The following is a 27441-nucleotide window of genomic DNA, read 5'->3' on the forward strand; positions in this document are numbered from 1 at the left end:
CCATAGGCAACCATGTTAAATAAGACATTATGCTTTGCTTTACCTTTAGCAAAAGCAGTTAAGTGCTCATGCCAACATGTATTTCAAATAAACATTCCGGTGATTTGGGTGATTTCCTTAATTAATGTTTTTTCAGAGAATCCGTATCAGAACACTCAGAGCAGTACTGTTTTGACAAATAATATTTTCAAATATCTTTTCACTGAAGGCACCCAATCCCCATTACAGGCAACAGATATCTGAGATCAGTAACACAGAAAAGTTATATTCCAAAGAGAGGGAGAATTTAGAAACACGAACACCTGATAATCTCCTGTATCAAAAGCTTCCACTGGAAACAAATAAACTTACACAACAGGAGATTTTTTTCTTTTATCATAATAGCTTCTCATTCTTTGCACATTTCAGGCATGGGCTAATCGCACACCATCAATACCACAGACTTGCTCGAAGTGGAGCAAAGATGAAAGCGCATGCACATTTGTCAAAGTTCACAGTATACCACAGGTTATTGATTTATTATTCCTTAATTTGAAGTATATATTTCCATGATTAGTGACTGGGTGATAAATAACCAAAAAAGTGCATCCTCGAGGTAGGCGATGTAAGCAAAGTGCATGTTAGAGGATAACACACAGATGGTTACACAAGTAGGGTTATTTACGTTACCTTCACATCGAAGGGCAGGTGACTCTAATGACTTTCTGCACACAGTGCAAAACTTCCTTTTGTAATGTCCTGGAGGCCCAAAACAGTGTGCAACTGGAACCTGCCAATGAAGAATGAGCAAGACACCATCAGCAACAACTTCAAAGTGCTAGCTACAGTTCACAGAAACTGCATTATCATGAACACAGGACAGTATATATAACATAATCTTAAGTAAGCCTGAGAACAAATGCACAGGCATATCATCCTTCCAAAAAAAAATTCATACTTAAAATATATTTTTAATATTTTTTTAACAGAATCTTTAAATTCTTAGGATTTAACATGCAACATCTGTATTTTCAAGTGCTGGTCAGCTTCCTGAAGATTCCACTACCACAAATGCAAAGGTTCCCTTTGAGTTCAGTGCCGTGCAACAGTTCTTCTGCTCAATATTCTTAATTGTATCAAGGATGATAAAAAACAATAGTTGCACAGGTACAGAAAGTCTAAAGACATATTCAAGACAATTTTTAAAACCAGATCACTATCACAGTCCAGTACTCTCCACATGCCTTTAGCCTCTTCTCTGAATACAGCCAAGTCAACTGGTGGATTGGGACAAACACACTAGTCTATCCCCGTCTCTCCCAAAGCCTCAGAGCCTGGATGGTACAGAGATCTAGCTCTTGAAGTACACTTATATCGCGAGGTTCCTGTTGACTGTAGGTGGAAGATGATACATCTCAATACTCTCTTGCCAAGAGCTGTAACAACAGTTTTAGCAAATGTACTTCTAGCATACTACTCAGTTATCCTAAAAAGGCAGAGGTTTTTTTCTTGTCTAGTGATTAACAACGAAGACTGGAAGTGATGGTACCAAAAGAACAGCAGAAGAAAAGATGAAAAATGAAGAATGAGAAACATGCTTGAGCTTTATACTCGTTTCAGAGACCACTGCTCCTGCAAGATGCACACCTTTCTTAAACTGATATTCACATTAGAAGGATGGAGAATAATTGCATCTTTGAAATTCTAGAATCAAAATGACTTCCAAAGAAGTTTGGTGTGACTTGGGTGTTTAGTATTATGCCCTTCCTGATATGACAAACATATCAGACTTATCTTCCGGTTCCTGCATCACAAAAACATACAAATGCCTAGTAAAGGCTGACAAGCACTTATTTAGGTGTGAAATGAAATTAATCATTCCAAGCAAAATATTGGAAGTAATGACTTAAGATACACATAGACAAGGAAAGCTTCTTTTCACAGAATCACAGAATCACAAGGTTGGAAAGGACCCATTGGATCATCAAGTCCAACCATTCCTAACACTCCCTAAACCATGTCCCTCAGCACTTCATCCACCCGTTCCTTAAACACCTCCAGGGAAGGCGACTCGACCACCTCCCTGGGCAGCCTCTGCCAGTACCCAATGACTCTTACTGTGAAGAATTTTTTTCTGATATCCAACCTGAACCTCCCCTGGAGGAGCTTCAGGCCATTCCCTCTTGTCCTGTCCCCTGTCACTTGGGAGAAGAGGCCAGCTCCCTCCCCTCCACAACCTCCTTTCAGGTAGTTGTAGAGAGTAATAAGGTCTCCCCTCAGCCTCCTCTTCTCCAGGCTAAACAACCCCAGCTCTCTCAGCCGCTCCTCATACGACTTGCTCTCCAGCCCCTTCACCAGCTTCGTTGCTCTTCTCTGGACACACTCCAGAGCCTCAACATCCTTCTTGTGGTGAGGGGTCCAGAACTGAACACAGTATTCGAGGTGCGGTCTCACCAGTGCCGAGTACAGAGGGAGAATAACCTCCCTGGACCTGCTGGTGACCCCATTTCTGATACAAGCCAAGATGCCGTTGGCCTTCTTGGCCACCTGGGCACACTGCTGGCTCATGTTCAGTCGGCTGTCAACCAGCACCCCCAGGTCCTTCTCTTCTGTGCAGCTCTCCAGCCATTCTTCCCCCAGTCTGTAGCGCTGCATAGGGTTGTTGTGCCCCAAGTGCAGAACCCGGCATTTGGCCTTGTTAAACCTCATGCCATTGGTCTCGGCCCAGCGGTCCAGCCTGTTCAGATCCCTTTGCAGAGCCTCCCTACCCTCCAGCACATCCACACTTCCTCCCAGCTTAGTGTCATCTGCAAACTTGCTAAGGGTGCACTCAATGCCTTCATCCAGGTCATTAATAAAGACATTGAACAGAGCTGGACCCAGTACTGAGCCCTGAGGAACTCCACTTGTGACTGGCCTCCAGCTGGAGTTAACTCCATTGACCACCACTCTCTGGGCCCGGCCATCCAACCAGTTTTCAACCCAGGAGAGTGTGCGCCTGTCCAGGCCAGAGGCTGACAGTTTCTGAAGCAGAATGCTGTGAGAAACTGTGTCAAAGGCTTTACTGAAGTCCAAGAAGACTACATCCACAGCCTTTCCCCCATCCAGTAATCGAGTGATTTTGTCATAGAAGGTGATCAGGTTAGTTTGGCAAGATCTGCCTTTTGTAAACCCATGTTGACTGGGCCTGATCACCCGGTTCTCTTGCATGTGCTTCATGATAGCATGCAAGATTACCTGTTTCATGACTTTCCCTGGCACCGAGGTGAGACTGACAGGCCTGTAGTTCCCCAGATCCTCTCTGCAACCCTTCTTGTATATGGGCACAACATCAGCCAGCCTCCAGTCTAGTGGAACTTCCCCAGTCAGCCAGGACCTCTGGAAGATGATGGATAGGGGTTTGGAAAGGACATCCGCCAGCTCCTTCAATACTCTTGGGTGGATCCCATCCGGCCCCATAGACTTGTGGGAGTCTAGCTGGGCAAGCAAGTCTCTAACCGCCTCCTCTTGGATCATGGGAGCCTCATCCTGCCCCTCTAACTCTTGGATTTGTAAACAGAAGGAACAACTTTCTTTGCTATTAAAGACAGGCGAAGAAGGCATTAAGTACCTCAGCCTTGTCCTTATCCCCTGTCACTGTTATTCCTTCTGCATCCAATAGAGACTGGATATTCTCCCTCGTCCTCCTTTTCCTGTTAATGTATTTGTAGAAAGACTTTTTGTTGTCTTTCACAGACTTAGCAAGTTTTATTTCTAGTTGGGCCTTGGCCCTCCTGATTTTTTCCCTGCACGATCTCACTTCCTCCCTGTAGTCCACCCAAGATGCCTGTCCTTTCCTCCAAAGCACATAGAGCTTCTTATTATTATTGACATATCTTGAGATCTCCCTGCTCCACCAAGCTGGCTTTTCCCCCCGCCGGCTCCTTTTCCAGAACACAGGGATGGCTTGCTCTTGAGCTGCTAGGATTTCATTTTTCAAGAGCGCCCAGCCCTTGTGGGCTCCCTTGCCCTGAAGGACTGTTTCCCACGGGACTTTGCCAACCAGCCTTCTGAACAGGCCAAAGTCTGCCCTCTGGAAGTTGAATGTGACTGTTTTGCTAACCCCCTTCTTTATCCCACCTAGAACTGAAAACCCTATCATCTCATGATCACTTAATCCCAGGCGTCCTCCAACCGTCAAATCCCAAACAAGACCTTCTCTATTCACAAACAGCAGGTCTAGGAAGGCACCCTCCCTTGTTGGTTCGCTAACCAGTTGTGCAAGGAAGTTGTCTTCCATGCACTCCAGGAACCTCCTAGACTGTTTCCTTTCTGCTGTATTGTACTCCTAGCAGACATCCGAAAAGTTAAAGTCACCCACAAGGACAAGAGGCAGAGATTTAGAGACTATACCCAGCTGTTTATAGAAGAGCTCATCAGCAGCTTCTTCTTGGCTGGGTGGTCTGTAACAGACTCCTATCACAAAGTCCCCCTTCTTGTGGGCTCCTCTGATTTTAACCCATAGGCACTCGATCCCATCCTCACCGTAATCCAGTTCAAGAGTATCAAAGCACTCTTTAACATAGAGGGCTACCCCGCCTCCTTTCCTACCCTTCCTGTCCCGCCTGAAGAGTTTATATCCCAACATAGCTGTACTCCAGTTATGTGAGTCATCCCACCACGTTTCTGTGATGGCAATGACATCATAGTCACCTTGCCCTACAACAGCTTCCAGCTCATCCTTCTTATTGCCCATGCTGCGTGCATTGGTGTAAATGCACTTCAGCTGGGCTGATGAACCTTCAGCCCTCGTAAAGGGAAGAGAGTTTATTCTCGATTGACTGGTCCTTGGAATAACTAATTCCACAGACCCAGTTTCATCCTTACTGTCCCCACTTGTACTTGCCCTCACTTGCCCTGTTGTGGTGTACTGGTGGTCCTCTCCTTCTCCTCACAGACATACTAGTAAACAATCCTCCAAAGTTATTGAGCGGGATTTGAATTTTTCTGCTTGTATATTAGGGTCTTCCCAAGAACTACTAGCAGCAAATCTGACACATATGCAATACACAGAATGTGATGACTCGGAAAGTTAGTTCCAGTTATAGAGGTCTAACTCCCACTAGTGTTTCTGCCTTTGAAAGCATGGGGAAAGTTACACTAAACAATCCTGTACTTTGAACATGTGCAATCAAATAAATGAGATAAAGTTTTGCCAGATGTAACGCAAGCAGAAAGGAACATTGCTGGAAGTTTAATCAAGAAAAATCACTAACCTCCATAACTGCAAAGCATGTGGTTTCTCCAGTCCTCCTCAGAATTAATCTTTGGAAGGTAAAAGAGGATTAAGAGAGAAATATGCCTGTACTATCACATGTGAACAAGATCAGGCAATTTACCTGTCAAGCAGAGTCACCAGCTCATTGCTGCAACAGACCATGTTGTCTGGAGGAATCCTTGGTTTCTGACTGATCAGGAAACTACCTTCCCAGATCCCACAATCCCCATCATGCTGAGCTGCCAGTCAGACTATTGACAAAATTTTATATAGGTATCTCCAGTGTGATATATATTAGGAAACATATTTGCCTCCGAAAGCTCTGAATTTTCACTAAATGTATGAGTTTGAGATTTAAAAATACAGGCAAACCATCCTCTGGAGTCTGCCTCCAACCCAAACAGAAAATTCATTCTCCACAGTCCTCCAGCTCTAACTGACACAAAGTTAATGGTTGGCTTGCAAGATTTTACTTTTCTTTTTTAAATTGGAATACTCTAATCTTATATGCATGTTTATATAAAGAATATATACCCTTGGGGGGGAAAAGTTCCTGGAGGGCCTGGGGAACTTTAATCAAACTCTCTCAGATTCAGGCTCATAATCCCTGCTCATTTTTCCTGCACTTTCATGCTACTCCTTCAGGAGAAAGGGAAAAAACAGATCTCCCTCTACAATACCATACAAGTTACCTGGCTCAGCTGTTCCGGAGGTAAAGTGCCAGAGCTGTTTTCTCACTCTAGCTGCTCCTGAAATACAAGCCCAATCCCAACTTGGTGTGAGAAGGCCATCTGCCCAAAATTCACCCTACGCAATCAGTTCAAGTACAGAAAGAGATAGCAAGCATGGGTACGTGAGCACAATCCCAGCCCAACAAAACAATTGTGAGGAGAACTGAAAAGCCCTAGAGGGATTTTTTTAGGAAAGCTTTTCTGCACAACAACCTGTCTTCAGGTTTCAAATGTCAACTTCAAGTCATATACTCACCCTACTCTGCCACAGCCCCAGGTACAGTGGAGCCAGTCACCCCTGAGGCAGCAGCATTCCCCTTGAGATCAGTCACAGAAGAGACTTTCTTTAGCACCAGAGTGGTGAATAACCCACTTTGGACACCCAGCATGAGCATCTGATACCCTCAACAACCCATGTTTGAAACACAGAGATCTCTTCTTTCCTGGGCCATGAGTCTGGCTATTTTACCTTCCACCTGGCATGGAACTGCAGGCTTTTCATTACTGTCACAGAAAGGTTCTGCTGAAGAAAAAGGACACTCTGCAGATCAAAAGATCAAAGAAGAGTTTTGTGAAAAACAGTGGTTGTTTTGGGAAAGGCTGTTATAGAAAGGGCTTTGAAGGGATCCAACCTCATTAGGGTCTGACTGTACTTATCTAGAAGACTCAAGAGAAGAAGACCAAGTCTAAACAACTCTGCTGTTGATAAGATCCTGGTGACAACCCTCTAAAGTCTCAAGTCGCTTCCCAAACAAAGGGAACAACTTGCTGACTGAAATGTTGGGTAGGGGAAAAAAAAGAAAAAAAATGGTTCATTCAAATTCTTCCTTCCTGAAACACACTTTCTAACCTGCTTTAGAAGGGACAGGCACAAAACTACTGCAGAGCCTGGTGGGAAATGGGATGGGAATAAGAAGGAAAAAGAGAAAAGGTAGAGAAGCAAGTATAATGGAACAAACTCATCAATCACATTATGTTTCTACCAGCCGCTCCTTAAGTTTCTTTTGTTGATGAAAATGTTTCAAGCACTCAACACATTAAAAAAATCAAAACTCAGACTAGGAAAGCCAGTGAGACAGCATAACAGAATATAAAATGTTCTGTATTATACACATGGATATAAATAAGTACAGCAAGGAGCAGACACGTAGGAAGTACCACAGAGAGAAAGTTAATAATTGATGAGCGTTTAATACCAATTTTCCAATACAACTACTTAAATTACTTCATGCAAATCACGAAAACCTATTTCAATAGAAAAATACAGAGATTTTCCTCTAATACTACCATTAAACGACATCTAAGTGCCACTACAGTATTGATCAGAAACTCATTAACAGAAAGTATAGTGGTAACACCCCAGCATAAGCTCCAGAAGGACTTTGCACTCATAGACAAGATACTCCTAGTTTCTCTTTGGTTTCCTGCCATCTGTTAAGATATCCAAAGCATCACAGAATGTAACACGTCTGGAAAAGTTCATTAGCAGCCTGTGATAAAATTTGACCCTATAGAAACCTAAAGTTTACATTCTAACCCCTTCAGTGCAATCTTTAAAAGTGCAGAGCAGTTTTGCATCCTACAGAAAGAACAGCAACAAACTGCACTTAACATCCAACCTTCTGAAGAATAAGAAAGGACAGAATTGATTTCTTGTGGTACTGCCTTTTAAAATTGTTCCTCATCCTGAAATGCCAGAGGGTACCAAGCACGTGGCCAATGGCAGATCATGAGCCTAAGTGCTCTCCCACTGAGGTAGAATTGCTATGTACGGAGCAGCCTGGCTACCACCCAAACCCTCCTGTTCACGGATAGAGCCAGAAGAGGTCAAGTCTTACTGGTCTGCAACATTCTAAATACCTCTGTGGGGAAAAACACAGCTCCAGGAAGTTCTGCCCTTCAGGCAGCTGCAGCCACTTTTCTACCAACTCAGGCAGGAGAAAGTTTTTTTGTCTCAAACCTGAGCCAAAGACTTCCAGATTCAAATGGAAATAAGAGAAATACAGAAATATCAAAAGCCAGAGCAACAGCTGCTCTCTTGGCCAGTCTTAAAAAAGAACAACCTATTAAAAACTTTTCCCAGGCCTATGTCTAAATATTATCTTGCCCATGCACCTTCTTCCCCATCACATCAGAGTGATGCACACTTGTAAAACCCACCGGAGAGACTGAGCAAGCAGGGCTGTGAGACCTGCAGTACTGTGGGGCTGACTGGCTTCCAAGTAAGAATTGGTACACAGAAATAAGGATACAAACACTCTCACAACAGCCCCCAATGACTGAATAAAAGGAATTTAACTTAAGGTCACTAGTTTTCAGTTAAAAAAACACTATGGCATTTTAAGGAGAAGAACAACCAGCTCAGAAGCAACCAACTTCATGGAATACCCCTAACCGTAGTCACACCGGTCTTTCACAAAAACTGCTCTCAATATAAGGCCAAAAAAAAAAATTCTGATACAAATTAAAACAGTGTTTCTGAGGATTCTGATGTTTCCAGGGCAAAAGCACTTCCTTATCTAGTGCTCCTAAGGTTCACTCTGACACCTAAACCCTTTACTCTAGAGGCAGATGTGGTGATCACATCTGAGTACACCCCGTGATTATCCTGTCCAGGTTAAGTGTGTAGGCCACATCCTCCATGGCAGAAGCTACCAGCTCTGTGATTCGACTTCTCACAGTACTGACATCTGTTCAAGTATTTACTTATTACTCACTAATCACAAAGAGGTCTTTTATTTGCTTGAAATCCCTCTGCTTTAGTAGCAAAAGATTTCTGCAACTTAAATAAACTGTGTGTGCTTGAATGTACTTTATTTCCACTTTTTCCTTAAAGGGACAAGGCCTGTCAATTACTCAATTGTGTCCAAATCAGCATTCTTCCTTTGAGCACTGGACATACCAGTTGGTGTTAAAACGCAACTTCGAGCACACATTCCATACAGAAGTTTTGAAATCAGATAAGAATACAAGGTTAAACAGCATCTCAACATGACGTAGGACACGAGAGATGAGAAAATCAAACCCAATTTTTTTAAAATATCAAATATCAAACATGTAACCTGGGGCTACTGCAAGTGACCAATGCATACATCCACATGTATCCAGGATTTTTTTTTCTCCACCCTACAGATCTCTGTAACAGAGCATTCATCGACCCTTTTGGATGGGAACTATACAGTGATTTCCATACCATTTCAGGTCATGAATATATGATGCTTCTGCTAAAAAATGAGACTGGTTTAAGAGCTTTCCACTGCAATTAAGAGTTGCTTGGACCAGTATTTTTTGTACTAGAAACAGAAAACAATATTCAAAAGATAGTTGCTCCTTGCTTTTATTGCTACAGAGGAAATCAATACACATCTCCTTTTACCAAGACAAAGATTAAGAATTAAAAGAAAGAAACGGTGAAATCCCATACCGCTTCTGAACCAGAATCACTGATACTGCTACGAGGCTTGTCTGGGAGACGGCAGGCTACCAGGCATCAACAGAGCATAGTAAGCTCTCCTGAGTTTGAGCTAGGGATCGGTAGATCTCCCCTTCAACCTCAGAGGTAAAGGGACTATCACTTTGGGGAGGAAAAGAAGGAAACTTCAGCGCAGCGCCAAGACTACCAGCAAGCAGTTTCACATCTCATTTGGCTTCTAAATTATGCCATGTCTGTAACTCTCCAAGCAACTGCCTTGCTGAAACAAAGCAGGTATGGGTCAAGTCATGAAGAACTAGAGACAAGCCTTCTCAGTGAAGGCAGTCAGGGCCATCTAGCACGTGCCCAGGTAAAATCACAGAACAGTCTGAGTTGGAAGGGACCTTTAAAGGTCTTCTTGTCCACCCTCCGGCAATGAGTGAGGATCAGCTTGCTCAGAGCCCCAGTCAACTTGACCTTCAATGTTTCCAGGACTGGGGCATCCACCACCTCTCCAGGCAACCTGTGCCAGTGTTTCACCAACCTCATCATGAAAAATTTCTTCCTTATACCTAGCCTCAATCTACCCTTTTTTAGTTTAAAACCACTGCCCCTTGTCCTATTGCAATGGTCTCTGCCTAAAAGATACAGTTGGAGTCCAGTCATTGTTAGGACGTCCTGTGAAAAAAACCCTCACACCATCAAAGCCTCTTCATCATGGACAAATAAAATGGGAAGAGAGATAAGAAAGAACTTTTCCAAACTTCTTTTTATAATATATGATATAAAAGAGGAAAAATATTATGCATGTATTTTGTGAAGTCAAGTTCATGTTACAGATTTAACTCCACCACCACCAAAACACAAGAGGGGAAAGATAAAAAGTCCCTTGATGCACGCCAAATAAACAGTAATTTGAAAATGAAATGTAACAATAATATGCCAACCATCTTATTCACAGACACCGCTTTTCAGCCTATCTTCCACAACTGATGGGAGAAGCAGTGAAAGTTCACAAGCACTCTTCGCAGCATTTTTCTAACCCATTATAAAACATCCTATAACTGAAGCTACCATCAAGGAATGATTTTCCAAAATTAGGTTCTGATTTTTTTTCTAAAACACCTACCAAATCCAACCACACCAAATTCTCCTTCCCAGCTTGCTAAGGTCCTTCCCATTTCTTAAATGTCTATGAGCCATTTGCAACAACATTCCTTAAAAGCTAATCCTCTAAGGCAGTCACACAAAAATCCATCAGGCATCTCTGACAGCTGAATGAGACTGGACTATTTCTTACTCCAAGGCAAGTAAAGCAGCAACTAAACCCTGATAGTCTTCTCTTTGTTGGAGCTTCCCATTGCTCCTTTGAGAGGGAACAGAGGTAGGGAGAAAAACTAAACAAAGAAGAGGTTGTGTCCCAGTATAGAAGTCCTCTAGCTGCAGAAAAATGAGATGCTGGTGTTGTGTGTACAAAGTATGAGGTGTGCAACACAGAACAGATTATCAGAAGGGAGGTTTGAGGGACTTACCCTAATCCAAGTATCCTTTTCCCTCTCTTCCACTTTCAGTCCAAGAGGAACTGATAGAAATAACCACCTGCACAGAGCTGAATTGGGCAGCCAGAAGGAGAGACTCAGGTCAGCAGGCAAGGTTTGAGCAGAGACCTCTGTGAAGACCATAACCTTTCCACTCACTATCACAGTCCGTCAATGCAGTGGCTACCCACATTCTGAACTACAAAGCCAAGGTTTATTTTTAGCACACGAAGCTCCAGGAGAAGCTGATGACCTTAATCCAGCATTTTTCCATTCTAGAAAACCTGACTTTAAGAACAAAAGCAACCAAGTTTCATGAGCAGCTTAGCAACCCTTCTTGAAGTAGAAATGTTTAGAAGCCGTTACAGCAATGCACCACTCAATGAGATAAAACAAGCATAGCAAGTGCCTGACTTCCATTTGGTTTTCAAAGAACAGCTAAACAGAAAACACACACACATTTGTATGGCAAATCTAGGGGGTAAAAAACTTCCGATACAGCTTTGATTCCAACCTAGCAAGGGAAAATAAAACATTTCCCATCCAAAGAGGTCCTTTTTTACTGTTTATTTTGATTTTTATTGGGTGTTCTGAGGGTGGGTTGTGGTTTTGTTGTTTGGGGTTTTTTTTAGCACATACTTTGGAGCAGGCAAATACTGATGGGAATGTAGGGAAGAGAGGTTTGAATTTGGAAAAGGTGCTGAAACTTTACCATTGAAATAAACCATACTCCCTGCAAAACACAAACCTACAAACTTGTTCTGAAGACTGATCCATGAAGTTTTGTTTAGAAACATCACTGAATCTTGACATGCTGAAACGAACTATCAGGAGAAAAATGGCACCAGTGTTCCCTCCTACCTTGGACCTTTTCATAAAGAGATACATTTAAATAATCTGAAAGGAGAGCAGGGAGATTAAGCAAATAAACTTTTCACACATTCTACAAACTATTATCTTTTTTTTTAAGTAAATGCCAAGTGCAATATTTACTTTGACAGAGCCTGCACACAAAACAATGTCTCCCATATGGCAGAATTCACTTGCACAGCAGACCAGGATTAACATAACTTGGATAGCCACATCAGGGAGGATAAGAAAGGATAAGAAAGATTGTACAGAAAGGACAGCACACAATAGAAATTTCAAAATAATCATAGCTCGTTTTTTTTAAACTCATGTTAAAAAGCCTCCAACACCTGAAGCTATCATCAAGGAATGATTTTCCAAAATCAGGTTCTGACCTTTTTCGCCTATGCTCTCTAAAACTCTCACCCAATCCAACCACACCAAATTCTCCTGAACTGCAAAAAGCTTTGAGGGCTGACAACACCACTCAGATAGAATAAATTATTATGTATAAACAATAAGCAGATAAAATTCACATGTTGGAGCAGGCAGAAAATGGAGACTGGCAAAAAAACCAAAACTACTCTAACACCCATGACTGATGCAAATGCATACATTAATAAGTCTAAATGCAGGATTTTTACCATGGAAAAGCAAAGGAATAATGAGTTAAATTTAGAGCAAACTCCCAAAAGAAGCAGTCACAAATGTTTACAACTGATACTCTGAATTAAATGAATGCCTCCCAGTTGGATCTGCATCATCCCACAAAGGCTCTTGCAAATATACCTGTACCATCTGACTTATTGTTCCTTCTCCCATGCTGACTGCCAAGACACCGAAACCTCAGCAGATACTAATTCTTAGTAATGGCACTGTCTTACTATCTCCATGTCTCTTTACTGTGGGTTCTAAGACTTAGAGCAATATTTCCTACTATTTGATTGGCAACTTTCTATGTATCAGACAGCTTTTTGCCACCCTAGGTTATAACTCTCAAGATGAGAATGTGGGGAAGAGGAATCTGAAACAAAGTACTTTTTAAATTAAAAAATAAATAAATTTGAATAATTACCATCAACTGAAGTTCTGCTTTCTGTTCTTTTGGCTTTGAAATCCTGTGCTTTTCATGCAATAACTTTATTCCCCAGACAAGCAAATTCTTAAGATGCAGCAATCAATAGAAGCCAAACACAGCCCCTCTGCTAGACAGAGAAGCTTTAGCATCTTCCCAACAGGACATAATCGGTGTAAAAATTTGGTGGTGTACAGAGTTCTTCCTCTGCAAGACAGCCGGTATGGTTTTCTGAGAGTACCGATATCAGTCACCCCATTGCATTATTGCGAGGCTTCCAGGTAATGACACACAAGTAAGAACATCTAGTAACAGTTAAAGAATGCAAATAACTGCCTTTCAAAGACAAGACTATCCACTGCACCCATAACAGGGACTTTTTGAAGGAAATGTAACTTTGCCTTTAAGCAGTTATAGAAGCCTCAGTGATGACTAACACAACTGATTAAGTATTAAGACACTACCCAACCACTGTACTACACCATGTTCATTTGTGATAAATTCGTGCTGTTATCCTAAGGAAGAGACAAGGCAGTGTGTGCTTACTCACCCTTACAAGGCTGGGAGCAATACATGAGCATGGTATCTTAACATTCTTGAGGCACTTTTCATGAGACATGAAGTTGCAAACTGCAGAAATAAAATGAGAACCGTGAGTAAGTTTTCATAAGCAAGGGACTTTATGGAAAAAAAACCAACCAACCAAATAAACAAGATTCATATGCATCCAATAGAATTAGGAACTCATCTTTTTAACCACGTTTGCTTTCCCTGAGGTTTGAGAACATATATATATGACTGTCACACCTCCTGCAGTGCATGAACTCCAGCTCATTTTCTTACTAAAATGATGTGAATGAAAAAGAAAGGCAAGTTTATCCCAATGCATTACAGGCCTACAGCAAGTCAGGCCCTCCCACACTCTCTCTCCATAAGCACCAAAATGAGCTCTTCAATTTCAAAAGAGATTCTAAACAGTCTAAAGTCCAAAATACCTCTTTGATGTAGCCAAAGCAGATGGACATTTTGAAAGTGAACTATTCCACAAGCTAGTGCATGTGGCAGGAATAAATGAGTGAAAACACAGTGAAATGGAAGTTGAAATTAAAGGTCATCAGTGGCACGCAGCTTTGAAAGTCAAAAGCAACTAATTCTTTCTTTTACTGTCAAAGTGACAGGTTTAGAATTCCACCTGAGCTGCACAAAGCACACTTTCAAGCAAGACAGTCGTTGAAAAACTCATTTCTCATAGAGGTTATAATTTCCAGACCTTCTTAAAATGCATTTACAAGATGTTAAGCTGTGCAAAGAAAACAAGGGATTCTTTATCTCATTCCCACCAACTTGTATTAATTAGGAACTAATAAGCTGCACATGCTATAGTTCAGAGTTGTCCTTCTTTCAGAATTACTCTACCAGTTCAAGTGTGAAGCCTTACACAGATGCTCAGGCCCTGAGCGCTTGCGTGGAAGCACAGACCCCTCCCACTGCCTGGGCAGAAGATCATTTGCCAGTGGCAACTTCTGCTGTACACCGGAGTTTTTCATCCATCCTTGCCTCTCAGAAGCACACTGTACCACTTCCAGACTTTCCCCAGCAACTGAAAAAAACGCCATGTGCTTCAAGCTTTCCATCTGTGGCATGCTGCCATTACTGACCATATGCAATAACGCCATCAAAACCAGACAATTTTCCCCACCTTCCCTTTCTTCAGTTCACTGACTTCTGATTTCATAACACCGCTTCTCCCATACCAGCTCAAGCATTAAAATCCAGGACCTCGTCTCTGTATGTCTTACTCCTGGTCCCTGCAAAGTAACCTTTCCTTTTGGTGGCACAAAAAGGATGACACCTTTCACACTAGCACTCATCTTCATGTGAGGAGTAGGCAGATGTTTGCTTTTCATTAGGCTGCAAGTCAGAAAAAGAAGCAGCACTGCAAGTCACAATGGTGTTAAACACATTACTCATCATCCATGGCTGAACATAGACTGATTACTGCAGTGATGAAAGAAAGCGGGAATCAGGCAGATCCAAACCTTCTGCTGGGTTTGGATCTGCTGGGTTTTCTGCTGGCTACATGCATCTTTAAGGTTGACAGCATTCCTGACTAAATGAGGCCGATAAGGGGTGGAAACAGTCAACAAATGGATAACAAAACAGATTTGCAGAGCTGAAAATGCAGATGCCCAACACATTTGAAGGTGGTCACTATGGAGGAAGAAGCACACAGCTCATCATCACAGACGAGACCAAAGAGATTCCAGAGAACATGCAAAACAGAGGAAACAGGTAAATCCTTAACACACTTACGTATGTTTCCACAACACAGATGTAGACAGACATAACCTACTCTCTCCTCAGGTCTCTGCAACACTCCAACTGGTGCTTTTAGGACGGACAGCTGGTTGCTGTGAGAGCAGGTCTGCAAAGGCTCCAGGAGAATAGCTACCTGCCCATTACCAGCTAGTATGAAATTTACCCAATACACCCTGCCATGACCAGAAGACATTTGCCCCAGCCACTTCTTTAGACGGCCTCTTCACTGTCTCACAGGTAGTGCCCAAAGCTCATCTGAACCTGGACAGATGAGAGGGGCTGTCCTCTGCAGGCAGCAGCAGAGTGACAAAGGTTCCCATGGCTCCAACCCACAAACAGTGACAATATGAAGCTTCAAATACAAACAGGCAGCTGTCAAGAACTCCATAAAGGGGTAAGAGCTACTCAAGGAGAAAACATCAGTGACAAAGGAAATTCAGTGAAATTGCATCAGTTTTCCCTTATTTTTCTGGTTCAGAAGCAGGCAGACTAGAAAGAGAAGAACAGAGCAAGGTACTGCAGATTGCTCCCAGAAATTTTATGATCTGAAAGATGTAGCAGGCAACTGAGGTCTGCAAGACCAGTGGCTACCAGCATTATTTTAAGTGCACACACAATAACTAAATACACAAGTTAACTAAGCCCTACATAAACACCTCAGGAAATTCAGAGAAGGTTCTGCATCAGACGATAGAAGGCTGATTGGCATGGAACTTGAAAGATGTTCTCCATATATTCAGACAACTCAAGTCTCTCCACAATACCACTCATTTTTCTTTTTGCGGTGACAGAAGCAGCAAAACATGTTCCTGCATAAAGTCAGCATACCATGGTTCAGCTGAGGAAATATCTCACGGCACAGAAAAAATATACCAAAGAAGAAATGAAACCATCAACTTCAGACAAGCAGTAAAATCAAAGTTGAATAAAGGTTTCAGGCAAGGACTAAAACAGGAAGATGCATAAAGGTTTTAATTGTTTAACTGACTGCACGCAGCGAAAGACAACACCCAAAATAATTAATTTCCTAAAACTTCAAGGGTAAGATGAAAGCATTTGTAAAGAATCAAATTAAGGAATTTCAGGAGACAAGCAGCAGGAGATCACCAGTGCCCAAACACAGACTGCACCACTCTCCATCAAAGATTTTCACACATTTTTCAGGAGGTACCCTCACACCTCTGTTCTGCTTGTCACATGCCCAAATTCAGCAGGGAGTATGTGCTCCGGCTTCGCGTCTTTTTCCTGTCCCATAAAACTCCTCAGCGAGTGAGCTAACTCTTACAAGCCACCATTTTGGGTTTGCTTTCCACTTTCCCCAAAGAAATAAAAAAAAAAGGTAGCAAGGAAAACTGAGGCATGAACAATATTTTCTGGGCGGAAGGGCAAAATCCTATATTTATATCAATAGTCCTGGAGAGATGGCACAATTACGCTTGAAGTTCTGACAGCCAGGAGAGGTTTGGTGGTTTTGAAGGGGTGACCCTTCACCATAGAAAAAAAAACCCAGAGGACATTGTGTGAAGTTTCAGGAGATGAAATGCAAAATCCTGAGAAAAAAGAATTTAAAGGAAGAGGAAGAGGACAGGCTGTTCTATTTATAGGAAGAAGATTTCTTCATACATACAAGAGCAGACACATCCTTGGATTGTCTAAGTCAAAACAGAGCAATTTCAATTGCAGCTTGCAGATAGCATATACAAAGCTGATGGTTTCAGTCAGGCTTTAAGACTGAATGCATGCTTTATCTAAGCTTTCTAAGCACTGACAGAAAGTACCTGACAGCATGGATGAAGGGAGAGACAAATGCCTGAGGTGTATTTAAAGAAGACAGTGCCTGCAACCTTCAAATCGGACTTTGGATACAAGATTTAAGCTGCATGAAGCTACACAACATCGAGGGAAGATGAACAGACACGATTTTTATGAGACACTGACAATCCACAAAACTGTTTACCTGCAGGTTTGGGGGACTTCATGCAGTCTCTCAGCACCTAACTCTAAGGGCAGACAAACAGCAGCAAGCACATTTGACAGCCTCCCCTTGCTCCCCTCCCCTACTCAACAGTAGACTTTACTCATATGAAAAATTAGATGCTCCCAAAGCACAGCAAGAAGCCAGATGGCCACCAGGCACCACAGGCAGGACTGCTCCCTGTCCTCAATAAGTATAAGAGGTGGCTTTACAGCAAGCAGTCTCTGCCCATAAGTCTTCACTTCCCACGGCCACTTTCCCTACCACATTTTGTTTGACTTGATGATTTAATACATAAAAAGGCAATGTGTACGTACGGCAACACCCAGTGAACATACTGCCAGTTCCTCTCCACATAAACTTGTAAGAAAAGAGAAAATATCTCTCTCCAGCTGTTCCTAGGAAGGTGGGAGATAAAACCTGGGCATCGCTATAACTCATGAGCTCTGTAAACACTTGCTAGGAAAGCAAGGGCTGTTCACACCCACCAACATGCCACACTTTTTCTATATAACCCTCTTTCTCTCTGTCCTCAAGACAGACTTCAAAGCAAATCACAAAAGTGCACTGACTCACAGCACACCCATGACAAATTTCGGTACGTCCCACAAAACCACCCAAGTGTCCTGGCCAGCCGCCTGTCACAGAACCAGCACTGGTAAAATTTCATTCCTTGACATGAAGCGGTAACACCACAGCTCCTCGATAATGTCTGGATGACTTGGCAAATAATAGTTTAATTTTGTTATCTGTGAGTGCTGTAACTTACTTGGTTGAATTTTGCTCACCTGCACAAATTGTAGCTTCCAGCAAGAGCCTACCAAAGTTTCTTCTAATCTTTTAACAAAGGTTATAGATTACTGAATGACCTAGCTGACTAAAGGGGTTATTCTTGTTTTTAAAACAAGCCATTAGCTCTGCCAGGAATGGCTGAGTAACACAGAAATGTTCTCCCAGCTATCTGTGCAAAATCTATTTTTCATTTCTGGAAAAATTTAAATGCAATGCATTAAAGAACATAGCTCACCAACGTGAATATAAATAAAACTAAATGAAATGCAGTAATTCTCTGGAGGACCTTGTTAAATGAAAGACTTGGAAGAAGTTCCCATCTTGGAGAGTTTACTGGACTGGACGGCCTGATGTATGTAGAAGTATTACATAAATGAAAACTCTCTACAATCCGCTACAAAAAGCCCTATAAACTTATATACGTCACATGATAGAATTAAAAGCAGGATTAAAAAGAAAGAAAATACCTTCTTGAAGATCTGATGCTGCATGAAACTCCGTGGATTCACCAGCAGTCACTGCATATCCAGTACATGCACACTGTGAGCTTATATCATGGTACAGAGGCAGCTTTTGTGTCACTGTTCCCTGCCCAGTAATGTCTAGCATTTGATTTGCCTTTCTTTGATAGTTACACACCAGGCACCTATTTCCCTAGATGCATCATTAGAACTTTAACTTCATTTCTTGCCTGATCTGTAAAAGCTGACTCAAAGCACATCAACTTGTAGGAGTATCTTTCCCCTCTTCAAACACATAACTTTACATTCATTAAGTCCAAGCAATAAGACAGTAGATTAAAATTAATTCACTTAAAAGATCCTTCTGCAGTCCTCAGCAGCTGATGTCCATCGTGAACTCTCAGCTCACTACCAGCCTCTGTAGAGGGGGTGGTAGCTTTATTGAAAAAGTTGAGTAGCATGCACCCTACTAAGACACTGCTGCCACAAATCTACCTGCAGTCGAGTTTGAATTCATTGCTTCTCTTTATTGCTTTTGTCTTCCACCCAAACCCAGCTCGGCCATGTGTGGTTGCTTTTATTTTAGCATTTCACACGCTGTAAACACTTGCTTTCAGTTCCAGAGGAAACCTTCCACATGCAGTACCCTCAGTCATATCTGTCTTCCACTAAGATGCTCAGAAAAACAAGCCAAATGAAAGGCTGTGGTTATGGCTGGCAACTGACTCTTTGGGTGTCCAGGGAAATGTTGTCTACATTTTCTGGAGCACATAGGAATTGTACAGCACACTACCCCATGCCTTCTACCACGTTAAATACTGGGCAGCCTTTTTTTTCAAAAACAGATGTCTGCAAGTATTATAAAGGATCCCTATTCAAACACATCATCTTTGGAAGGCTAGCTTCAAAAAACCACAAAACATGGTAGACGGAGAAACACAAAGTCCTCATCAGGTATCCAAGTGTAACTTCACATCTCCTACCCTGAACTGGAATGTGTCTCTGTACCCATACATATTTCAGGCTTAAAAATTTGAAACTTTCATTTTAAAACTCAAACATTTGTAAACAGCTTGCCGGACCAAGATGCAGGTGGTGCAGTTATGTTCTCCCCATCTCCACGTTTACAGCAACTTCCACTCTTTATCATAAACTCCCACATCCCAAGACTTGCTCTCCTCCTTTTTCATATGACAACCTTCAACTCATTACTGCATTTTATACGTCAAAGAAAACTCTAGTGTAATTAAGCTTTTCTTTTTCCATCTGAACAAACTCCAGCAGCTGCAACAAGCAACATCTTCTGCCAATAGAAAGCCGTCAGGTCCCTGAATAATCAGGACCATGCCCCTTAACGCTTCCTACCACATTTCCAGACTGAGCCATGGGAAGACTGCAACAGGCCACAATTGCCCCAAAGTTTGATTGCCTCAAAAGAGGGGCAACTGTTTGAAGAGAAGGCATATACAAAAAGTCCACCTCCCTACTGGTGGCGAAAGGGTAAGATCACAGACAAGCACCTTGTGATAACTTTGTCAGAGCCCGCACTGCTAGCAGATGGACCAGGAATCACCCATCTCCTGTCTGGAGTCTTCAGCCTGATGAGCACCAGAAGTATGACTGTTGCTGTTTCTCCATGAAACTGCCAGGGTTAGGTGGACTCCTTGGGAAAGTGATAGTGCAGGCACCTTTTACACTGCCAAATGCCTGGTGCAGACTTCTGACCTCAGTGAGAAATCAGAGCCAGCAAGTCCAGCAGCAGTCTCAGGGCAGCACAAAGGACATGCAACACAGTTTCATGCCTTGTGCTTCATAGCATATGTGACTGTTTTAAACGGAACAGGTACCACAGAAAGAATAATGGCTCATGCCACTTACTCACAAAGGGTAATTCACTCCAGCAGGGTGAATTTAATTCCTTTTCAATGCTTTCAGTAATTTTCATTTTCATTAACTCCAGCAGAGAGCACTACTGTTAAGAGTGCAGTACAAGCATGTCCAACTATGTAGTCTGAAGAGTTAAGACCCTCACATGCTGTAAAATCAGCATGACTTCCGTCAGCTTGCTAAAGCACAACAATTTTTGGAAGCCAAGATTCTTTTCTTCAAGTCAATACACCAAATTATAAATTAGACCATGTAACGTATATCTTGTTTTTACCAAGAATAAAGAATGAATTAGAGGTAAATAATAATATCTTCAAAAACACTTCCAGGCTTCCTGTAAAGTTTAGTGATGAGAAGAGACATCCATCAGTGCTTCTAGCAACATAGATACTTCTCACAATTATTACAAATCTTTGTTCCGTACATCACCAACTTATACGAGGTATCAACATTCCAGAATAAGAGCGAATACTTGAATTTGCCTACATTACATCAAGCTGTTATTGCAACTTATCCTGCAATTAGAGGCCTTTCCTCTCCCTGAAGTCAGAGCTATTCTTCAGAATACAAATGTTCACCTACTACAGATACCATGCCCAAGAATGCTATACAGTCAACAATTAACAGAAAAGTCTCAGCACTTATCAAAAAAATCACTGCAGAAATTCAGGTCATCTGTGAATTGCTCTAGAGAAGACACTCAATGGAAAAGAAAAGATGAGGATACCTGAGCCCAAATGCTGAGGAAAGCATTGGGATTTCCATCCTTTTCTTCTCAGATCTGCAAACCAAAACTCATTCCACACAGAAAGACAGAAGAGTAGTAACAACTCTGTTCAGCTGATGTCATTCACACATTATACTCTAGATAATCTGTTATTTCTGTGCCACAGACCCACATCATGAAAATAATTTCTACACAAATATTTACCACTTTGGGCATGAATCTCAGGATGCCCCAGAGGCTAATGTAATGAAAGCACATAGGTAGCACTTAATTTTTTACAGAAAACTGACCTCAGGAGCTCAGCTAGTCTGTCCTTCTGTGTTCCTGACAGGTGTTACCCAAACCTGAGCCAAAAACTCACCCAGGAAAGACAAACTGCAGTCCATCAGCACAGCCAACTCTATGTCATCTCAAGCCCTTACAGTTAGGTGCTTGATGTCCAAACCAAACCTCATTACAACTTACATCTAGTACTAATTTCTTGCCCTGTGTACTACAGCCATGAAGAAATGTTTATTTTCCTTTCCCTTTACAACTATTTCCGCAGCTAGGAACCTTAGCTAGGCAAGCTGCTGGTTATTTTCACAAGTCAGTCTTATTTTGGGCACTTACTGAGAGCAGAACAGAAAGGACAGCAAATATATACATAAGGGGGTAAATCTTACCTTGTCTTACAAGTGGTTCATCTCACTTCTCCCCTCACAAAAAAAAAGCAAAGAAAAAAAAAAAAGAAGAAAACACAGTGCTTTAATCTAGTACCTGGAAAGGCTTTCGAGAATCCCATTTTGTTTGCCAGCATTTGTAGAGAAGTCTTAGCTTCCACCTCAGTTCTGCCAGGGCTCACCACCATGGAACAGCAGCATTGGTTTATAAAGTGGCCACTTACAAGCACTTGGGGAAGGAAGACACGTACATAGAAGAACCAGCTTCTCACATTACTTTAATAAAAGTACATCCCTGCACACAATGGCAAGTATACCCAGTGCAGGAAACACTGCTACTGAAGGAGGAAGGACAACTGCCTATAGATGGACAGAACAAAACAAACAAGAAATCTAGCAAAACCAGGGAGTAAATCAAGCTTCAAAGTTGTTAAGCAAGACAATAATAACAGTTTCTACTTTCCAAACAACGAATCAGTGGGACTTAAAGGGGCATATCAGCACCAGGACAATTCAGGACAAGTCAGTCTAACTCTACCAAAGCGAAGTTTTATTTTAGCCAAAACTAAGTAGATTATTTCCTCTTCTTTTGCAGCTCTTTCATAGCATGCACCTGAAATGACAGAAGCCAAAATACAGGCTTAAACTTACAGAGCTTCTGCCGTTTAGGGGCTTTTTAACTCACTTCTGAAGTCATCCTCTGACTGCAAGCAGGCTATTTTGTTCAGCAGGACTGTTCACTGAAAAGATCCATTGATGATTAGAAGACAATAGCTTTGAGGAAACGCCCATAGGCTAAAGTAGTCATAGATTGAAGAAAAAGACTTTTTAAAAGAAATCATCTCCATGTTCTTAAATTATTATGTAAAACATGGTGTTATCAGACCGCTTATGCAGACAGGACCATTCAGCTGATGGGGGAGATGATATTTTCACGAGTAATTCAAAAGCTCTCTTTTCACTAGAACTTAGTGGGACTTAACTTTCACATTTGTTACACAGCTTTGAGCTCCTTTTCATTGCAGCAGCTTGCCAGCACAGAATGTCTTAGCTTCTTTGTTTAGGACCATGACCACAGGCCAGCCCGAATACTGTGACTATTCACTGAAAGGAATGCTGGGTGCAGTACACAGACGTTGCCAGCTTATTTCCCAATCCACCAGAAACATGCAAAGACCTGTATGCAATAATGTTGTGCTCTGTCAAACAAAAACACAACCTAGCTTAAGTTTAGAAATCTGTGTTGCGATGCTTGCTAAATGACACCAGGAGAGCTGTTACTAGGAGCTGTGGTCTTCCCAGAACATTTCAAACAAACAATGGCAAGACAGGAACAGAAAAACTTCTGAAAGCTTTAAGAAGTCAGGCAGTAAAAGCACCCTCCTCTCTCACTGCAGTAAGAAACCTAGGGCCTTTGCTTGTCTTAACGTTTAGTGAGAGCACATTGTGGATGCTCTTCCTGAGAAAATGCAGAAGAAACAGAGAAATCTGTTAAGGTTTTCCAAACATGTCCTGAGCATCCTTACAGGTGACTTACACTTTCTCTCTCCAGGACTCTCCGGACAGTCTTACGAACTACAAAGCCATACCTGCCTTTGCTTTAAATGGAGATAGCAGCATATACTTGACCTAATAAAAAAGCAGTTTTCCACTGCATAATGTGGATCGCATTGTACTTTATATTTCCAGAACTGTCTACATGATACCAAGCTCTATTTATAGGTAGAGATAACTCAAAAGAAACGTTTTTGTTACATCTGAGCTGCGTAATTTCAAGGCATCACATATAAATTCCTATTCATTTGTATTTCAGACATGCTGTTAGGAAATAACATAGCAACAAGTCAAGCTGAAAACAAGACATGCTACTGAATAACGAAACAATCAAATGAGTTCAATTATATGCTTGAACTGTCAATCATAAAAGCACCATTTTTGTTACAGTAGATTTGCCTGAATGGTGGTAGCCCTACAAAAGCTCCTGGGCTAAGGACTTCTCCTTCCAGGGAGGTGGTTGAGTCCCCACCCCTGGAGGTATTTAAAAGACCGGTAGACAGCTGCTCAGGGACATGGTTTAGTGGCAGATAGGAACGATTGGACTCGATAACTTAAGAGGTCTTTTCCAACCTGGTAATTCTATGATTCTCAGTTGCTCATCAGTAAAGCTGTAAATATTCTGAAGTTTAACAATAAACTACCTTGCTTCTTTGCCTTCCCTGCTCCAATAAGCCCAGTTCTGTTGAATGAACTAAGGGATCTTCAGCTATTAGAAAACCACCCTCCCCATCCTCCATCTCCTGACTTCCCTGGGACCAGGCTTCCTAAACCATGATGAATAGGCGAAGCTAGAGTACATAGAGCTGGAAAGACAGCAAAGGCACCTATACTGTGTGCTCAGTTCCACCAGAGCTTTACGGTCCCCAGGAATCAAGTAACAGCCGCACAAGCAAGCTATACCATAGCAACAGAAGTAGTCACCTCCATTTGGTCAAATGGCTTTTCTACCTCATATTCACAGCCAGAAGGAAATCCCAACACCCTACCAGCCATGCCTTTACAAAGAAGGGTGCATCCACTCTTCACACTTAAACTGCTGCAGTCCACTCTCCTTACAAGCCGTACAGTGTGGCAAATAATGATACCGTCTGGCTGAATGCAGGCTTCAATTAAAACTAATTGGCTGGATGTCACATCCAGAGAGAAGTGGTCTAGGGCTCACTGTCCGGATGGAGAACAATGGTGTTCCTTTGCAGTCTGTACTGGGACCAGTACGGTTTAACATCTTCATCAATGATATGCACAGTGGGATTGAGTGCACCCTCAGCAAGTTTGTGAACTACATCAGGCTGAGCGGTGCGGTCAACACACTGGAGGGAAGGGATGCTATCCAGGCGGATCTAGACAAACTTGAGAAGTAGGCCCATGTGGACTTCATGAGGTTCAATAAGGCCAAGCACAAAGTCCTGCACGTGAGTTGGGGCTTCCCCCAGTATCAGAACAGGCTAGGGGATGAAGGGATTAAGAGCAGCCCTGACGAGGACTTGAAGGTACTGATGGATGAAAAGCTGGACATGACCTGGCAATATGCACTCAGAGCCCAGAAAGCCAACTGTATTCTGGGCTGCATCAAAAAAAGGCTGGCCAGCAGGGCCAGGGCAGTGACTCTGTCCCTCTACTCTTTCCAGTGAGATCCCACTGGAACACTGCATTCAGCCCTGGAGTCTTCAGCACAGGAAAAGCAGGTACCTTTTGGAGGGGGTCCAGAAAAGATACATAAAAATGATCAGAGGGCTGGAGCATCCCTTCTGTGAAGAAAGGCTGAGAGCTGTGATTGTTGAGCCTGGAGGAGAGAAGCTTCTGGCGAGTCCTTATTTAAATTCTTAAAGAGGGCTTAGAAGAGAGTTGGGAACTGACTTTTTAGCAGAGCCAGTACCAATAGGACAAGGGGAAACGGTTTCAAACTAAAAGAGGGGAAACTCAGACAACATACAAGGAAGAAATATTTTACAATGAGGGTGGTAAAACACTGTAACAGGTTACCCAGAGAGGTGGTAGGTACCACATCCCTGGAAACATTAAAAGTCAGGTTTGACAGGTCTCTGAACAAGCTGATTTGTTTGAACGTGTCCCTGCTCATTGCAGGAGAGTTGGACTAGATGGTCTTTGAAGATCCCTTCCAGTACAAACCATTCTGTGATTCTATTCTCTAAAATTATAAGAGCAAGTAGAGTTCTGCGTAGACTTTAATTTCTCCCTCTTAAAAGACCGCTGGATCAGACTTCCCAGCTGTGAAATGGAGGCAGGCATGGAATTTCAAAGGCACACAATTTTAGGACAAAATAGGCCCCCCACTTTAAGAGCTTTTTCTGCTTCAGACAGATGGAAGATGGCTAGTGCCAACTCACAGTCAGATCCAGAAAGCACCAACACCTTCCCTCTTCCTGAGGACTGGGCCAAAGACAAAACAGTGCCCTGGGACAAGGCACTGGGTCGCTGATGAAAAAACAGAAGTCTCCAAGAGGGCTACAACATCAGCAGAGAGCTCAGCAACTCACCTCGTGACAGCTGTCCAAAAAAGACCCTTCAGAGGAAAAGGCACCCCACTCACAATGCTGAATTGCACAAGGATCCTGGAGGGACACTCACTTTGGCCTGTGTTCACTGAATTCATCTTTCCACTGTGTAGTTCTGGTGCAGTCATGCACTACTGGGAGGTCACACCCACCACGCAGCAACAGCCACAGACCACTGGGATGCTGTGACTGTCCTTCCAGCAAGGAGGAATCACAGGCTGCCAGTCTGAGGGGGCTGGCAGGGTACTCAGTAATGCTGAGCACTGGTATCTCGAAAAGAAATTTTCTCTGAACCACGGAAATATATCTGAGGGCAAACAATTAAGCATGACAGAAGCTCTTTTGTACAGACTAGAGAATGAAGGTTGCCCATACAAACAAAATACCAACCCATGTAATATAGTCAGGGCTTTTTGCCATGTCTTCCAGACTGCAGCCTTTACACAGCCAGAAAGGGTCAAGTCAGCTTAAAGTCTGACAGAAAAAACTCTGATCACCATCACTGCACCTGCAGCCAAAGGCTATAGCTCCTAACACCTTTGAAGGAAGAAGGGAGATATTCCAGCTACACACAACTCAGAATTTCAACAAGATGTCACAGGGTTGAGAAGAAAATCAAGTACTGAATACTTCTTCAGACAAGCCTCTTGAAGACCACTTCAATGTCGGTCTTTTTTTCTTGGTCCTATTTTAAGCTGGAACCTCTTTAGCTGCAGATTGCCCATGCAATCAACTGAACCATAAATTAAGAACAGCGGCTTGAGCAGAGCGGGGCCAGCTCTGCAGCACCTGTACGTGAAATGGGACAGCAGAGGCAGAGAAATGCGTACTAGCTAAAACCAGGAGAGTGACAAGAAAGACTCAGCCAGACCATGGAACCATGCTGGACAGTCACACCAGTGTCACAAATGCTAAAGAAACAGGATTTAACTCCCTGCAGCTGTTGCCTGCAACAGCTTCTCACATTCACGCCTATGAGGGTGATGCTTTACAAAGAGAAACTTTGTTAATTGTTTATCAGCACTTTCCAGCTGAGTCAGAGCTACTGTCTGAAACAAAGAGCTACAGTTTATGCTATTCAGACGAGAATAGAACAACAAAAACCACAAGGCTCTGACCTAGCCCTTAGTTTTAAGGCAACAATTTGACACCTACTACAAGCGTCCTTGTAGCTAAAACCTCACATCGCACTTAGGGAACCTAAGTAAACCCTGCAGGTTTCCAGCCCTCACATATTATGGCCTCCACTATCACCAGCAATGCTTGCTCAGCACAGTGCATGTAACTTCACCCACTAAAATGCCAGTGTTGTATGTCAATAACTGCTTTCTGAAAATCCAGGTGGACAACACAGCTATGTCCCATAAAAAACAGCCCAGTGAACACAGCTTTGAAAAAGAATTTGAGTTACAGTTAAAGAAACAGGATGGATCATAGAAGAATTTAAATGCACAGTCAGACTTCATAAGCCAAGCATTTTGGCAGAAACCTGTGACACTGGCACAGCTGACTAGAATCCCTTACAATACTCAAAGATTTGGAGCCATTCTCAACACCACAGCATCCAGAGCAGCCATAACATAGTCCTGCACGAACCAGGCGTATCACCACGGCACACAACGCACACTGTCCTTGCATCCCGCACATACAGAGCCTCAATGAGCTTGCTCACTGCTCAAGGCAGGGGTGGAATCCAAGAATTCC

The 27441-nt window shown here is 42.5% G+C and overlaps 1 protein-coding gene across 2 annotated transcripts in view; it reads right to left on the reverse strand.

Moving 5' to 3' along the window:
* The window catches only part of DGKQ (diacylglycerol kinase theta), a 93959-nt gene that overhangs the window by 55541 nt on the left and 10977 nt on the right, over window positions 1–27441 (reverse strand). The window contains exons 2-3 of one of the 2 annotated variants that reach the window (XM_054054584.1): window positions 13392–13471; window positions 670–769 (exon numbers count right to left, since the gene is read on the reverse strand). In XM_054054584.1, the coding sequence (XP_053910559.1) occupies window positions 670–769; window positions 13392–13471 (180 nt within the window). Of the gene's footprint in view, window positions 1–669; window positions 770–13391; window positions 13472–27441 lie in introns of those variants that run through there. The other variant, XM_054054585.1, reaches the window with a different exon arrangement.

Source organism: Cuculus canorus, chromosome Z, assembly GCF_017976375.1.
Source record: "Cuculus canorus isolate bCucCan1 chromosome Z, bCucCan1.pri, whole genome shotgun sequence".
Taxonomy (NCBI): domain Eukaryota; kingdom Metazoa; phylum Chordata; class Aves; order Cuculiformes; family Cuculidae; genus Cuculus; species Cuculus canorus.